Here is a 17,652-nt window from a genome sequence, read left to right as displayed (position 1 = left end):
GTTAAAAGCAACCTGATCATATGGATCCTAAACATCATACCGACTGCCTCACACTTTCATATGCTGTGGGCCTGCAAACCTGCACCGGTCCTTCATCAAGCTCTGAACTACTGACCTTCCTGGAAAGCTGTCCAGTAAATGTAGAGCTTTTCTATTGCCCTGCTAAGCCCTAGTTTCCCACCACCAGTAGCTCCTCTCACACTGCGAGGTAGCTTTCATGAGGCAAAGTTCCCGTTCTCCTCTTGATTTTAAGGACAGAGGTGCAGGTTTTCCTGTGTGATCAGCATTCTCCCTTTGCTGATGCCTTCACCAATTCATCTTTGGTGCGGCACTTAGTTTAAGTTACTGATGTACATGGGCACTTCATTGAGCTTCACTCGTCTGTCCAGCCGGGAATATCCATGTTCTGTCCATGCATAGCAAGGCAGAAGCACTCATTGTAGAAAACACCTGGAAGCTGATAACCAAATGGAGTTGTTTCCTCTTGTTTCAGACTCTACTGAAGAAACTGAGCAGCTGATAACTCAGCATTTGGAGGGAATTTCAGACCTAGGTGTGCTTCCCTGATCTCCCACTCAGAAAGAGGGGCAGCAACTTGGCAGCAAGATTCATGCCAGGGCCTCAGCCAGCTTTGGATAGCTCTGAAGGAGGAGGATGACTAAGGTGTAAGGTCTCATCCCACTTTTCTCCTTGTAGTTCAGCTAGTCAAGTTTCTCAGATGGTGGCGATAAGTGTAGAATTGCCATAGATTGTTAATCAAGATTCCTTAAATCTTTTTAGCCAATCCAGTCTGCACTGTCTTCCAGCAGCCAGACAGGTTTCTCCATTGTACTAAGTACAATGCTTCTCTTTCATGAATTTTGTATAATTAGTTGCTAGTTAGAGCATGGTAGTTACATGCCTTTGGCCTGGTCATGGTTAGGGATCAGAAGTCTTGAGGGAGGGTTTGCAGATATTCTTTAATCTGTAAATTATTACCAGCTCCAGAAACTTGAGAAACTCTGTAATAGGGCATTAAAAAACCACAAAGGTGAAACCCAGTCCGTATTAAAGTCAATGAGAGTTGCCACTGGCTCCAATGGTGCCAGGATGTCACCCAAAATGTCACATTCACTTTCTGGTTTGGATTTATTTTCAGAGGAATGAGAGAGGAGATTACTTGCTTTAAACATCTGTTACTGCTTGACCAAGGCAGGGCAGTCACTTCTTAAACTGTGGGACAATCGGTAAGGCAGCTTGGTGATCTGCATTCTGTCCTTTTGGCATATGTAGGCTGAATGTTTAGTAAAAGCTGCTACAATGCCAAATGTGTTTGAATTGCCCATCTCTGGTGGTTGGAGGGCTGCACATGCTAACTGCCACCTGTCTGAGACTTGTCCTACATTTTATTTTTCCCCTGGTCAGTACTACTATGGACTTAGATTTAAAATCTAATGTAAACAGCGAAGAGCAGACACAAACAAGAGGGTTCCCACTCATCTCTGCAGTCCCTTAGCAGTCTGAAAAGCTTTCGAGCAAGCTGTAATGCAGCTACCTGTCTAGGCTTATCATGGTAATCAAGGAGGAAAGAGGTGATAACCACATGACTCAGTCCATGCTAAACTTAGTATCTAAATAATCCTCCAGAACTGTGGTTCTCAAACTTTAGCAACCTGAGGACCCCCATTTTGATTTAAAAAATTTTTGGGACCCCCAAACCCCCTGTTCAGCCCCAGGCTCCGCCCCCCACTCCACCCCTTTTCCCAAGACCCCACCCCTGCCCCACCTCTTTCCGCCTCCCACTCACTCCATCCTCCCCTCCCCCCATCACTCGCTCTCCCCCACCCTCACTCACTTTCACCAGGCTGGGGCACGGGGTTAGGGTGCAGGAGGGGGTGCAGGTTCTGGGATGGAGTTTGGGTGCGGGTTGTGGGTTCTGGGATAGGGCAGGGGGTTGGAGTGTGGGTTCCTGCCGGGTGGCGCTTACCTTGGATGGCTTCTGAAAGCAACGGCTCCTAGGTGTGTGTGTGGGGGAGCAGGGGATCACCGTGCGCTGCCCCTGCCCGCAGGCCAATGGGAGCTGTGGAGTCAGCGCTCTGGGCGAGGGAAGCATGTGGAGACCCCCTGCCACCCCCGCCCCCACCAGGGGTGCAGGGACATACTGGCTGCTTCCAGGAGCAGCGTGGAGCCAGGGCAGGCAGGTAACCTGCCTGAGCCGCGCTGTGCTGCTGGACTTTTAGCATCTATAATCTTCCAGCGTGCAGGAGGTGCTGGGAAAGAAGGGGAGGAGTTGATGGAGGGAGGGGAAGGGAGGAGTTGATCAGTGCAGCCCGCGGACCCCCTGGAGTACCCTTGGGGACCCCCAGTTCCATGGACCCCAGTTTGAGAAATACTACTCCAGAACATAAACCAGTCATCAGGCTCCTTAGCCATAATGTCACCAGTTCATGAACAGTGTGTTGACACTGACAATTTTTACCACATATGCATCATACCTCGGCATCTCTTATTTGTTGGAATTGCTTTACAGAAGGAAAATCAGGGCTTCCTACTTTCTTCCACTCCAAATAGGGATTGGTTAGGTTGTTGTCCAGGTAGTATGTCACATACACAAGATCTTTGGAAACACAAAGGAAACATGTAAAGCTCCTGATCTGGGTTCAAAAACGAAGGGTAAGACTTTCAAAAGTGCTTAAATGACTTAAGAGCCAAAGCCCAATTTTCAAAAGTGACTTCAGAGCCTGAATCTCACTGAAAGTCAATGAGACTCGGAGTAAAATGTTCACAAGTGCTTAAGACTAAATATTTTCAAGCCTTGGTCCTTAATGTTATGCTTTTAAATTCCTATCTAGGCTCCTAAATAGAAGTGTCCTGACTTTCACAGGTGCTGAACCCTAGTAGCAACTGTTGAAGACAACACCAGCAAATCCTATACAGTGTGCAATGTTCAATATCTAGATTACATCGTGATCAATCCCGGAGGGAACTCTTTGCTCAGCAAGACCTGGCTCAGGGGCAGCTGGGCTGAATAGTTTCTGAAAGGGTAGAATTCACAGTATCCCTTAAAGACCGGAGGCAGGTCCAACTCTGGGATCAGGATCCACAATCTTTCCTAATACAGTGCTCCCAGACCCCAGAAAATCTGGGGCTGCCAGGTAAGGAGAGATTTCTAGTCACAAATGGAATTTGCTTGGTAATATACAAATTCTAGCTGTGACCTCAGTTATGAAATGAACACTTTGGAAATGTTTAACGTGAACGTTTTCCTGGGGCTCCAGTACACAAATCCCCACACACAGCCCGTTTACCTGCATGCCTGGGGAAATGGGTAATGTTCACTGTTACAGCACTGATGTTAGAGGATGTCTGGTTATCATCACTAGCGTAGATCAGCGTGGTGGCCTGCCAGCTGTCTGACGGCTGTAGCTCAGCAGGAGTGTGCGCGGTGGCTAGTACACCAACAGTGTCGGTGTCGGCACTTTCGTCTTTGCTGATAATATCTGCAAAAACTTGGTTTTCCCCTGAAAGTAAAAATATATTTTTGTCACAAAAGGTAACTAGCCCAGCTGTAGACCTGGGACGAGGTGAAACTCATAACTGTCTATATGCGGGCTGAGCTGTAGATTACTTGGTGATACCAGCATGAATTTGAAGTAGCACTGGTGAAGTCACTGGATTTACCTTGGCATAACTGAAACTGCCCATGGTGTTCAGCTCTGGAAATACAGCCCTGGTTCTGCAAAGCACTGCAACATGTGCATAAATCTCATTTACTGTGTCTGTACAGCACCTCGGTGGTCTGCCAACCTGTTTGGCCTTTAGGTACTACATGCCTAATAATAGTTTTAAGTCAATAAGACTTAAGCGTGTATCTAAGAGAATCAGGGCCTAGATTAACACCTTGGCAGGAGCTCAGAAGAACTGAGAGGCCGGAGAGCTTATTAAAGAGAAATATAGCTTGAATGGACCTGGCCCAGGGGGATACCAGTCCACAAAAGGTAAAAGGAAAGGTACTGACCGAGGTGGCATATGGGGTATAAACAGAAGCAATAGGATCAATTTAGAGGGATAACAGACTGTCAGGAAAACAGCCTGACACCAAGACTGTTAATCTCCCAGGGAGAGGGGTGGAAGCACCATTCCTTGTGACACATACAACTGGACTGGACAAATTGCTAGTAAATGTGGAGGAGGGAATAACCCTGCTTTCGCAGGAAGATGGAGTAGATGACTTGTTGATAGATTTTAAGCATGTAACTTGCACGTGACTGGGGATTGGCATTTAGCGACTTAAAACAAATATTTACCATACCTAGCAGTGCCAGCAATCCCATTACAGTGAGCACAGGCTTCCTCACCATCTGGACATGAGGTGGCTTTGTGTTGTTCATCTGAAATCGGGCAGTCAGTGTTCTCTGGGTGAAGTAATGGGGATGATAGTTCATGAAAGCATTGTCATTACTCAGTAAAGTGTAGTTGATAGTGTTGTTGGTTTTGGAAATGAGCAGATTTTGATGTTGGATGATTACCTGTAAAGCGAAAAACTGGCCATCATGCTGGGGAAAAACCACTTCTTGCCAACACTCTAACGAATAGATTCCTATTTTAAAACCAACAGTCTTGTTTCTGTTGAACTGCATATTCAGCATACATGATCCTGCGGCAGTTCTACATGATGGGCTGGTTCTGTCGGGGACCACTTTAACTCATTTCCGTGCATTCGTTTACCCGCTGAAAACAGTGGAGTAGAGCATCCTAGCTTCATTTGGATATTGTAGTGAAGCTACAGAACTACATCTCTACCCCGATATAACGCGACCCGATATAACACAAATTCGGATATAACGCGGTAAAGCAGCGCTCGGGGGGGGGGGGCAGGGCTGCACGCTCCGGGGGATCAAAGCAAGTTCGATATAACGCGATTTCACCTATAACGTGGTAAGATTTTTTGGCTCCTGAGGACAGCGTTATATCAGGGTAGAGGTGTAGTTTCACCCCTATGCTGCCACATGTGTGTGCAGGATGAAGAGCTGTATATGCAATGAAAGCAAAAGCATACAACATTTTGGCTTCAAAATTCATGAAGATCATCTCAGAGTGGCTTTAGTTCAGATAAGCTCTCAGGTTGGCTAAAAAAATTAGGGCATCAGTAGGATTGTGGCAGTGCATTGACTCAGATGTGAAGGATTAACCCTACCTGTGAGAATGCACAGGGAGCAGCGGGCTCTCTGTGAGAATGCCAAGCGTTTCACAAAGGAAGAGTTCTAGACATGCTGTGTAAGCAGGAGGTGAAGGGGCTCAAGCCATGTTAGCTGGACACTGGAATTACAGACAATGGAGATAGCTCTACTAGATTTCTGAAGAGAGTTCCGTAGCAGTCCTTTCGGAAAATCTGGAGACTTCACACCATCCCTGAGAAACTCTTTTATTAATAGTGAAGGTTGACACACACTTCCTCAGGAAGTTGTCTTAAGTGTCCAGAGGATGGAATTATTAGAGTACTTATGTAAAGAGCTGTCACTAGAGATGTGATTTCTGCATTTTCTGTCAAAATAATGTTTCATTAGTGACCTCATTGTACTGCATGTATAAGAAGTTAGCAGCATTTTGCCCTTACCGTTTCACCAATTATAATAATTGGGACAGTGATTAGGATCACTCATTAATGGACCACGTATACTATTAATTGCAATACAAGAGGTAGCCTTATGGTCCAAGTATTGGACTAGCACTCTGGGCTTACACCCAAACAGTATGAAATAACTCCACTGATCTTGGTGGAATTGCTTTGGATTTACATGGGCATAACAAAGTGCAGACTTTGGCCCGGTTCCAATTCCTTGCTGAGTGACCTTGGGCACGCCCCTTTTATTTCTCTGTAAAATGGCGACCAATGCAACAAGGAGACAGATCAAAAGTGTAGGCCAGAGCAGAAATGTGAAGGGTTCTGCAGTCAAATCTCCCAAATGTTTACACTTTTTGCAAGGCAATAATAAGGAGCCTGTGAAGAGGCTGAGAGGGGATTCACTTTCTTTAAAGAGTCAGCAAAAATTGGTACGACATAAGCAGTGATAAAGCTATCACAAGTATACAGTGTAGCCATAGCCGTGTTGGTCCCAGGATATTAGAGAGACACGATAATATCTTTTAGTGGCCCAGCTTCTGTTGGTGACAGAGATGAACTTTCGAGTTTACACAGAGCTCTTCTTCAGGTCTGGGCAAGGTACTCAGTGACACTGCTAAATACAAGGTGGAACAGATTGAAAGGTGTTAACTACTTACGCTAAATAACCTTTCCCAGACCAGAAGAAGGGCTCTGTGTTAGCCTGAAAGCTTGTCTCTGTCCATCACAAGCATACCACAGACAGGAAGTATTTGAGAAATGAGATGTGCCAGCTCACACTTAGAGGTTTGTGCACATCCAAGTGTGCAAACCCAGTCAATTTTTTGGGTCAATACTCCCATGGGCTTTGCAGGGACTTAGAAAGATCCATCAAGTTGCTCATATCTCCTCTCCAAATGTGAGGGTATGGTTCAGCAGTTACCACAGGGAACATTCACAGGTTGGTATAACTGGCATGCTCCCAGGAGGAGGTGGTCTCTTCCCCAGCATTGCAGTTGCCTCCATGGTTACCTAGCTCTGCACTGCCCCCCTAACTAAGGGCCATATGCCCATTGCATGGTCTGACCCTTGGTGCGGGCAGTAATAATGAGGTCATGTCAGCCCTCTGTGCAGAGACCTCACCCAAAGCCCAAGAACTACTGCATTAAGCAGTCAAGGAGGATGTTAATGGTGCTTAGGGCTTTCTGGGAAAGGATGATTTTGTACAGTTGCAGGTGTATAATGCACCGCAAGAAGATAGTGGCGAGCCTATTACAGGGAATGAGGGAAAGTGAGTTTAGCCAATCATGCAGTAGGATTCACGGTAACAGTGTCCCCCGCACATTCTCCAGTTCTCATAGGAGGAGTTTTCATAGGGCTGTTTTCTTCAGAGACACTTGGGAACGGGAAGATGAATTAACTAAAGCTGTGAAGTTAAAGCACCTGACACCCTGGTGTGAGAGCATTCAAACTTCAGGATTTGGCTTGTAATTTTTTCCTGAAGTCCATCCAGAAACCTAATAAAACGTTCTTTTGGCAACACACTTGCTCTGCAGATTAGCTTATTAGGTGAAGACACTAAGTGAGCATTGAGTTACCTTCACCACCATGGCTGCATAGGTCACATCAGCTCTCCACGTTTGTGGAACTGACCATCCAACCAGTGGGTCTGCTTCATCATTGTATATAGGAACCGAGGTGAAATTTGGGAACAGCTTCTGAATTTGTTCCATTGCTTCTGTTTCTTGCTCTAAGATGTGAAGAGAACTTCCAGCTCCCTGTAACAACAGGAATCCCATTTCATGCAAAGTGAGGAAGCAAAGTGTCATGTATGGTATTCTGAACAGTGGTTCTCAAACTTATTTGATTAGGCCCCCCTTCTTTGTGTCTGTAGTTGTTTATTGCCCCCACAAGTACATATATTGATTAAAAAAAATCAACATGCAGCTCTCACTAAATATTAAAAACAGTGAAGCACTGATTCAAACAGAACCAACGATTCATTGTAATAAGAACAAAATCAAAATTGCGATTATGGTCCATTTGTTTACAAATAAATATGCACACCGCATCATAGCAAACGGATTAACGTACAGATGGCAACGATTTTGTATAATGCTATGCAAGCTTAACAGAAATCCATCAAAATGCACAGCACCATCTAAGGCCCTGGTATGGCTGGGGGAGTCAGCTTTGCTAATTATTCATTGCTGTGGGTTAAATGTGTGCAGTAAGGTTTTTTCCCCCTAAAGCTTCTCACGCTCCCCCTCCCCTCGAATACATTCTGTGCCCCCCCAGGAGGGCCTGCCCCCCAGTTTGAGAACCTCTGCTCTGTAAGACAGAGCACAAGCACGTATGTCCCTGTCAGATTTGTGTGCAGTGTTGTTGTAGCTGTGTCGGTCCCAGGCTATTAGAGAGACAAAGTGAGTGAGGTAATATCTTTTATTGGGTCTGAAGAAGAGATCTGCGTGGCTCGAAAGCTGGTCTCTCTCACCATCAGAAGCTGGTCCAATAAAAGAGATCACCACAACTTGCCTGTCAACTTTAACATTTCTAGTCTATCTGCTCAGGCACTAGACTGTTGACAGGTGGTCAAGACTATTATTTTAAAGGGGAAAATTGTTTATTTTCCCCCACTCTCCCACCTGTGAAAGTGGCGGAAAAGCTGTTTTCAAGTGGACACTAGACATGGAAGCATTCAGCTTGGAAGGAGGTTTGTCTATTAGAACACTCTGGAATTGTTATGGTTACGTACTCCATTACGGGCAGAGCCGAATTCTGAAAGTGAAGTTTATAAACCAGAGGGGCTGCACAGTCAACCGTAGCAATACATTGGATTAAGAAGAAAAGGAGTACTTGTGGCACCTTGGAGACTAACAAATTTATTTGAGCATAAGCTTTCATGAGCTACAGAAAGCTTATGCTCAAATAAATTTGTTAGTCTCCAAGGTGCCACAAGTACTCCTTTTCTTTTTGCGGATACAGACTAACACGGCTGCTACTCTGAAACCTGTCATTGGATTAAGAAATACTCTCATGTACACTTTTCTTTATTAAACAGTTAGAAGCCTTGGACTGACCTTCTTATGTAGGGCTATGTAGTCCAACCTCACACCAGTTGCTCCAGTGAAGAAGTTGGTTCCATTGTAGCAGTGATGTAGAAGACTCCAGCAGATGGGCGACTTTGGGAATGGATGGAAAGAATCTCCCGGGCCTCCAAATTTCAGTAAAGAACTAGCTTCTCTTAACCCTTCTGAGCATGCATCGTAATAATTGAGAAACCCTAGAGTCAGAACAATTATGTATACAGTAGATGGTTACAGCTTAAAATTATAATGGTGTCTTGATTCAAATTACCGAAGAGTATGGTTAGTCCTCATATTGCTGCAGCGGGCTGTGAGCAATTAGAAAGTACGCACAACTAACAGCATACGATGTGTTTGAAGTCACCTTTTTCCACTTTCTCTCTCCATTACTGATCACAACAGGGGTCTCGAAGTCCCCTCCCTTGGTTTCATAGAGTCTTGGCAACAGGAAGCTCCTTTAAAGGATTTTGCCTGGGCAAGCTATCAAGGCACATATCTATTAAAACACATGGCTTTAAAGCAGAAAAAAAAACTTCATAGCACAACTTTAGTTTATAACCAAACAATGAAAAACATGGTTGTATTGGTGTCGCCCTTACTCCCCATTCCCCACCCTCATTTCTGTTTTCTCTCATGTTAAAGTCTAACCTGAGACTTTATGAAATTCAGGGCAGGAATGCTATTAATGGACGTTATGTGGATCACACCCAGGGCCAATCCCTTATAAAACAGAATATACCTGTATATACCCTATTATTTATCACCCCACCTGCCCCTACCCTATTCCACCCCACATGAGTTAAATCAAGGTCAAAAGAAACAAACTTACCTTTGACACTCATTGACACATTATCAAAGTCATGATGATCTGGCTCATTCCAAGTTTCAAAATTCCACTTGGCAACATGTTCCAATCCATATTTATCTGCAGATGAAACTACCTTTCATTACTGCACAGTACACTTCCATGTGGCAATGAATAATTCAGGGATAGAGCTCCAAGACCAACCTGTAGTCTTCCAAACATAGTGGATTAAATTCTGCCCTTTGAAGTGCCTGTGCAGCTACCATGGATTTCAACGGCTGTAGTATTCCATGGCTGGCTCAACGGCCTGGCTCAAGTCGCTGAATTTGAGCTCTGTAGTGAGCTGTAGCTCACAAAAGCTTATGCTCAAATAAATTGGTTAGTCTCTAAGGGTATGTCTACACTACGAAATTAGGTCGAATTTATAGAAGTCGGTTTTTTAGAAATCGGTTTTATATATTCGAGTGTGTGTGTCCCCACAGAAAATGCTCTAAGTGCATTAAGTGCATTAACTTGGCGGAGTGCTTCCACAGTACCGAGGCTAGAGTCGACTTCTGGAGTGTTGCACTGTGGGTAGCTATCCCACAGTTCCCGCAGTCTCCGCTGCCCATTGGAATTCTGGGTTGAGATCCCAATGCCTGATGGGGCTAAAACATTGTCGCGGGTGGTTCTGGGTACATATCGTCAGGCCCCCGGTGCCTCCCTCCCTCCATGAAAGCAAGGGCAGACAATTGTTTTGCGCCTTTTTTCCTGACTTACCTGTGCAGACGCCATACCACGGCAAGCATGGAGCCCGCTCAGGTAACCGTCACCGTATGTCTCCTGGGTACTGGCAGATGTGGTACTGCATTGCTACACAGCAGCATCAACCCATTGCCTTGTGGCAGCAGACGGTACAGTACGACTGGTAGCCGTCATCGTCATGTCCGAGGTGCTCCTGGCCACATCGGCCAGGAGCGCCTGGGCAGACATGTGTGCAGGGACTAAATTTGGAGTGACTTGACCAGGTCATTCTCTTTGGTCCTGCAGTCAGTCCTATTGAACCATCTTATGGTGAGCAGGCAGGCGATACAGATTGCTAGCAGTCCTACTGTACCATCTTCTGCCAGGCAGGCAAGAGATGAGGATGGCTAGCAGTCGTATTGTACCATCTTCTGCCAGGCAGGCAAGAGATGAGGATGGCTAGCAGTCGTACTGTACCATCTTCTGCCGAGCAGCCATGAGATGTGGATGGCTTGCAGTCCTTCTGCACCGTCTGCTGCCAGCCAAAGATGTAAAAGATAGATGGAGTGGATCAAAACAAGAAATAGACCAGATTTGTTTTGTACTCATTTGCTTCCCCCCCCTCCCCTGTCTAGGGGACTCATTCCTCTAGGTCACACTGCAGTCACTCACAGAGAAGGTGCAGTGAGGTAAATCTAGCCATGTATCAATCAGAGGCCAGACCAACCTGCTTGTTCCAATAAGAACAATTACTTAGGTGCACCATTTCTTATTGGAACCCTCCGTGAAGTCCTGCCTGAAATACTCCTTGATGTAAAGACACCCCCTTTGTTGATTTTAATTCCCTGTAAGCCAACCCTGTAAGCCATGTCGTCAGTTGCCCCTCCCTCCGTCAGAGCAACGGCAGACAATCGTTCCACGCCTTTTTTCTGTGCGGACGCCATACCAAGGCAAGCATGGAGCCCGCTCAGCTCACTTTGGCAATTAGGAGCACATTAAACACCACACACATTATCCAGCAGTATATGCAGCACCAGAACCTGGCAGAGCAATACTGGGTGAGGAGGCGACATCAGCGCGGTCACGTGAGTGATCAGGACATGGACACAGATTTCTCTGAAAGCATGGGCCCTGCCAATGCATGCATCATGGTGCTAATGGGGCAGGTTCGTGCTGTGGAACGCCGATTCTGGGCTCGGGAAACAAGCACAGACTGGTGGACCGCATAGTGTTGCAGGTCTGGGACGATTCCCAGTGGCTGTGAAACTTTCGCATGCGAAAGGGCACTTTCATGGAACTTTGTGACTTGCTTTCCCCTGCCCTGAAGTGCATGAATACCAAGATGAGAGCAGCCCTCACAGTTGAGAAGCGAGTGGCGATAGCCCTGTGGAAGCTTGCAACGCCAGACAGCTACCGGTCAGTTGGGAATCAATTTGGAATGGGCAAATCTACTGTGGGGGCTGCTGTGATGCAAGTAACCCACGCAATCAAAGATCTGCTAATATCAAGAGTAGTGACCCTGGGAAATGTGCAGGTCATAGTGGATGGCTTTGCTGCAATGAGATTCCCTAACTGTGGTGGGGCCATAGACGGAATCCATATCCCTATCTTGGCACCGGAGCACCAAGCTGGCGAGTACATAAACCACCAGGGGTACTTTTCAATAGTGCTGCAAGCTCTGATGGATCACAAGGGACGTTTCACCAACATCAACGTGGGACGGCTGGGAAAGGTACATGACGCTCGCATCTTCAGGAACTCTGGTCTGTTTCAAAAGCTGCAGGAAGGGACTTTATTCCCAGACCAGAAAATAACTGTTGGGGATGTTGAAATGCCTATAGTTATCCTTGGGGACCCAGCCTACCCCTTAATGCCATGGCTCATGAAGCCGTACACAGGCAGCCTGGACAGTAGTCAGGAGCTGTTCAGCTACACGCTGAGCAAGTGCAGAATGGTGGTAGAATTTGCATTTGGATGTTTAAAGGTGCGCTGGCGCAGTTTACTGACTCGCTTAGACCTCAGCGAAACCAATATTCCCACTGTTATTACTGCTTGCTGTGTGCTCCACAATATCTGTGAGAGTAAGGGGGAGACGTTTATGGCGGGGTGGGAGGTTGAGGCAAATCGCCTGGCTGCTGGTTACGCGCAGCCAGACACCAGGGCGGTTAGAAGAGCACAGGAGGGCACGGTACGCATCAGAGAAGCTTTGAAAACCAGCTTCATGACTGGCCAGGCTACGGTGTGAAAGTTCTGTTTGTTTCTCCTTGATGAAACCCCCCGCCCCTTGGTTCACTCTACTTCCCTGTAAGCTAACCACCCGCCCCTCCTCCCTTCGATCACCGCTCGCAGAGGCAATAAAGTCATTGTTGCTTCACATTCATGCATTCTTTATTCATTCATCACACAAATAGGGGGATGACTACCAAGGTAGCCCAGTGCATCTGAGTTGAGAGTGCTGTCCAGAGTGGTCACAATGGAGCACTCTGGGATAGCTCCTGGAGGCCAATACCGTCGAATTGTGTCCACAGTACCCCAATTTCGACCCAGCAAGGCCGATTTAAGCACTAATCCACTTGTCAGGGGTGGAGTAAGGAAATCGATTTTAAGAGCCCTTTAAGTCGAAATAAAGGGCTTCATCGTGTGGACGGGTGCAGGTTTACATCGATTTAACATTGCTAAATTCGACCTAAAGTCCTAGTGTAGACCAGGGCTAAGGTGCCACTAGTACTCCTTTTCTTTTTGTGACTAAAAAGTAGCTTATCTTTTGCTCATTCTCTGTGGCTATCAACATAAGCTTTCTTCCTGTCAAGCACTGTTGTCTATCTTTCCCTTTACACAACCAACGTACGGCCATAGTGGATCCAAACGATCATGTTCACTACATATATACAACGTGCAATGCCTAAACACACGGCTGCCCTGGCACAGTTCTGGTGGCTCCCGAAGCAAAGACTGAGAGGGCTACTATTCAAAGGCTTGCTATCTGCTATAAACTACAACTACCCTTGCAGCCTTGTTCTCTTAGATGCCCCTCTTCTTCTCTCCTGACCAGGACTTTGCTAAATCATGTCACTTTCTGGTCAGTCTTGAAAATCCATCCCTTCTTCTATTCTCATTCCTGACATTGTCATTGACTTCCAGTGTGACCCTGAGCATGTCACTTAACTTGTTGGTACCTCAGTTCATCCATCTGCAAAATGGGGGTAATTATTTTATCTACTTCCCAGGGATGTGAGAGACTTAAGAGGTTCATTATTTGTACAGCGCGTTGAGCTGTGGGTGAACAGCACTGGAGAAGTGCTAATCCTCATGATTTCAGCCTACACAGTTTGGCTTAGCCTAATTTTTTATTGGGCTAAACACTGTATTAGTTGTTTTTAGTGTTGTATTGTCTAATGTTGAGTGGTGAAAATGAAACTAAAAAAGGATAAGAAGTGGAACTGGGCAAATAATTCTCAGCCTCAATTAGAACTCCTCACTCAATGGGCAGAAACTTAAATGTAGTGAGCTCCATGACTTGTTTCAAGATGTTTCAGTCACTCACCCTTCTATGAAGCTTTTTCCAAAATTGAGTTCAAGAATTGGTATTGCTTAAATAAACCCACTCAAACCTCTCCCATTCACCCAATTGCTGCTAATGCATCCTGAAATCAAGTATAAACCATAGAACTTTGGAAGAATAAAGGACTGATTATTAAACAATGATTATTTAATAACTCACCTATGTATCTCTTGGCCAGAAGTGCAATTAGGCTCCTCCATCTTATAACCTGTTTTTTGTCTTCAAAATCTGTAAAGTATCCTGAAAGGCTTCCCATCAATTCAAATCCTTAAATAAACACAAGAAGTCTAACTCCCCATTTTCATGAACTGGTTTACTTTTGATTAGCTAAGGAAGTCATTGAGTCTTATTGACACTTAAGAATCTGAAACTACAAAAGACACAGGAAATTAGTTACATTAAATGGGCTACCTTTCCTGATGCCACACGCTAATTCCACACAAATAGTTACTTTGGACTTGAGGTCGTTCAAACTCATTGCTTGCCAACAGTCTTAGGCGTTACCACCTCAGGTTATGAATTGGAGTGTGACTTAGAGGTATTGGAGGTGTGTATAGTTGTATAGGGGTAGTGAAAGCAAGATGAGTTTAGGAACGTGTCCTCTTTGGTCCTTTCTTGAGTGTATTTCAGTGAGGAGAGAGTTGATCACAGCTTCCAGTTCAGAAGTCTCAGATTAATGCCAAAGCACTTACAAGCAAAGCACTTATGTGCTGCTTTACATTATTCCCAGTTCTGTGTGCAGAATTTCCATTTACATAAATGGGAATCAAATGTAAGTAGAAGAGAACTAATTTTGGACCAAAATCTGCTCTAGCAAAAGCTGTTTAGTCTGACGATTGTACATTTGATCCAACATGTTTAACTGACCAGGAAAAAGCTGTCTTTACCTGGAATGAGTTTGTTTTTCCAGAGAAGATCCATCAAGTTATCCAGACTGGTAAAGTTGTAGTGAAGTTTTCCATTTGTCACTCTAAAGAATATAGGCAATTTAAAGATACAAAACAAAGAAAATAGCTAAAGTAAGCAAGAGAGACTAAAATATTCACATGACAAAGCATATAAATTTTGATTGTAAATTCTTCTGGCCAGCAACTGTATTACTGTTCATATAGCATGTGACACAATGGTGCAGGGCCCTGTTTTTGGTTGATCCCTAGGTGCTACAGGAAAACAACTAACAGCATTTGTATAATAATGAAACTGTATCACTTTTATACTTAATATAAACAAAACCTTTGTCTCAAATAGATCAACTGCTTTAGTTATATAATTCACAGCAACATTTCAGTTGTTTAGAAATACATACGTTATTTTTTATTCTGATTTTAAAAGTTTTGCCATAATGTGATTATTCTAACAAAGATAGCATGTGGCTCCAGTATAAAGAAGGCTGTATTACGTGTGGGTAAGATGCCCATTCCCTTCTGGCACACAGGACCAGTATGGTACTTCTAAAGGATTTACATATGAGATTTTTTTCTTGTAAAGTGATAGATGTCTATAGCATCTAAGCACAGGCTTTTCCTTGCCCAGCCCATGGCATTTTCATCTCCCAGAGGAAGGAACATAAGCAACACAGCAGATCGGGTGAGAGATCATGGGCTTTTTACCCATGCTTTCATTTGGACCCTGTGTTATTTGAATCACCAATTTCTTACCCACGTACAAAGCAGCTTTACCAAGATTTTCTCCACTCCATTTGCTTTCTTGCGGCCACCAACCAGTTGCCTAGTACATCCCTGGTCCAAAATGACTATATGCCTAACTTTAATTCTCATGATTTTAGTTCTTGCTCTGGTTGTTTAGCTGGATTCTTCATTGCTTTTAGCACAGCTGAGGATTAATAAATATATTTGCTGGGTAAATGAGAAGGTCTTTCCTAAACCTGTGGAAGCACACACCTACAGTAACTGTGTTCCAATTTTAACAGCCTTTAATATTTTCCACATACAGCATGGGTGTAAGACTGCCATAAAAGCCATTCCCAACTTACATCTAGGGCCAAATTTTTGGATGAGTATCCTTCTAACCTCCTGTAGCGAGGGGGCGTGGCCTCCCTTGGAGACAGACGGAGGGACAGCATGAGCCCCCCCTGGTGGGCAGAGCCGGGACACCCATGCCCGCACGGCCAGAAGGGTGGGACAGGCACCAGAAATATAAAAGGCCAGCCCTCCAGCTCAGTTAGAGAGGAGCTGTCAGAGAAGAACATCTCTCACCCACTGCTGGGGCTGCCATTAGCCGTTTACCCCAGCGAGACGGATGACAACCCTGGGACCCAGGTACCCGCCCTCAAACAGGAGTGTAGGAAGTAGCCATGGGGAGCTGAGTATAGTTCAGTTGTGTTACTGACAGCTGGACAGTGAATTGCAGCTGGATTTCCCCGCTGACCTGGGCTGGACGCAGTGGAGTTGGGTGGGCCCAAGTCCCCCAACCCCTGCCACCCCACCACAGGCCAAGAAGTCTGCGTTTGTCAGTGGTCCACCAGAGCCAGGACCCTTGACTATTTGCTACCCCGCCCTGTTTGAGGGCCTGGGCAAACAGACTGGTTACTACACTGTCCTGAGTACAGGCCAGAACTTCCTGACTTTGCTGCCCGCCCTGTTCGAGGGCCTGGGTTAATAGATTCCTTAGCTTCTCTGTCCTGAATACTGGCCAGAGCCATTCACTGCTTGCTGCCTTGCTCTGCTGGAGGCCCGGGGCTTGTGGACACTCCTGTTCTACCCTGACTGTAGGCTAGAGCCCCCTGTTTGGTGCCCTGTCCAGTCAGAGGACTGGGGCTCCTAGACTCAGTACTGGATTACCCCACTGAGTGGCAGAGAACCCGATGCTAATTCCCCTGTGAATTGTGCTTGTCCAGAGGACTTGTAGCAAGGGGGCGTGGCCTCCCTCCCAGATGGAAGGAGGGACAGCCGTGACCACTTTACACCTCCTTATATGTGCACAACACTCGGCAAGCATTGGCAGTTCCTTACCTGAGCCAGCACCCCAATCTGAACACTTGCACATAAGGATTATAATTTGCCCCACAAAATCAATTTGTCCCAATTAATTTTGCAGGTGTAAATTAACACTCGCTAACAACATTTTTCATGTTCATGTGCAAAATATGCCCAGGCGTATATGTGCATTGGTTATTTTTTGTTTTGTTTTGCCTGGAGGCTGAATATTTAGTCCTGACATTTGTCTTTGGTAAATTTGAAACTTGATTTTTAAATTCGTGGAGGTTTTTAATAACAATATCTCCACTTGGTTGTTCTGGCACATACCAATTGTCCAAAAAAAGAATAACTATAATCCTATGTAACAATATTCTGAAAATGTAATTTATTGTTTCCTTGGCATAAGACCTGCATGTGGACAAATTGATTCATACCATATTCAGAATAACTAGTTAATTAACCATTTAGGGATTGATCACAGTGCAAGAAATGAGTGTAGTGGGTGGAAATGCAAGGCAAAAAGTGGTAAACATGACAGGGAATCCAGTGTTGGATACTTTAAATCATGTAGCAGGGGAAATTGTGAGATGGAACTTCTGCCTTTTTTCTTTAACTGCTCTCCTTTATGGGGCAGATTTGATTGGAGAGCCTGTAAGTTTAGTGATCCTGGAGCAGTGCATGAACTAAGAGGATTTATAAAACTACCTAGAGAAGAAAGACCAGAATGTTGGTGACCTGAAGAGGAACCAGGACTGTCAGTATAGAATCACAGACATGTAGCATTAGATGGGACCTCGTCCAGTCCCCCATGCTGAGGCAGGACCAAGTATAGCTAGACCGTCCCTGACGGGTGTTTGTCTAAGCTGTTCTTAAACTTCCCCAGTGACAGGAATTCCCCAACCTCCTTTGGAAGCGCATTCCTGTACTTAACGATCCTTACCGTTAGAAAGTTTTTC

The 17,652-nt window shown here is 45.3% G+C and overlaps 1 protein-coding gene across 7 annotated transcripts in view; it reads right to left on the bottom strand.

Moving 5' to 3' along the window:
* Positions 1-17,652, bottom strand: part of IDUA (alpha-L-iduronidase) — a 105,335-nt gene that overhangs the window by 29,134 nt on the left and 58,549 nt on the right. For 5 of the 7 annotated variants that reach the window (XR_012159156.2, XM_073345816.1, XM_073345817.2 and 2 more), the window contains 8 exons: positions 14,645-14,727; positions 13,917-14,024; positions 9,497-9,592; positions 8,662-8,864; positions 7,180-7,359; positions 4,292-4,508; positions 3,288-3,500; positions 2,475-2,596 (listed from right to left, as the gene is read on the bottom strand). Coding sequence is in view for 6 of the 7 variants with exons in the window: in XM_073345816.1 (XP_073201917.1) it covers positions 2,475-2,596; positions 3,288-3,500; positions 4,292-4,508; positions 7,180-7,359; positions 8,662-8,864; positions 9,497-9,592; positions 13,917-14,024; positions 14,645-14,727 (1,222 nt within the window). In the remaining variant the exon portion in view is untranslated. Of the gene's footprint in view, positions 1-2,474; positions 2,597-3,287; positions 3,501-4,291; positions 4,509-7,179; positions 7,360-8,661; positions 8,865-9,496; positions 9,593-13,916; positions 14,045-14,644; positions 14,728-17,652 lie in introns of those variants that run through there. The other 2 variants (XM_073345820.2, XM_073345818.2) reach the window with 2 other exon arrangements.

The sequence above is a fragment of the Lepidochelys kempii genome, chromosome 5, assembly GCF_965140285.1.
Source record: "Lepidochelys kempii isolate rLepKem1 chromosome 5, rLepKem1.hap1, whole genome shotgun sequence".
NCBI lineage: Eukaryota > Metazoa > Chordata > Testudines > Cheloniidae > Lepidochelys > Lepidochelys kempii.
The sequence above is the reverse complement of the archived record's forward strand: the minus strand, read 5'-3'. Positions and strand labels throughout refer to the sequence as shown.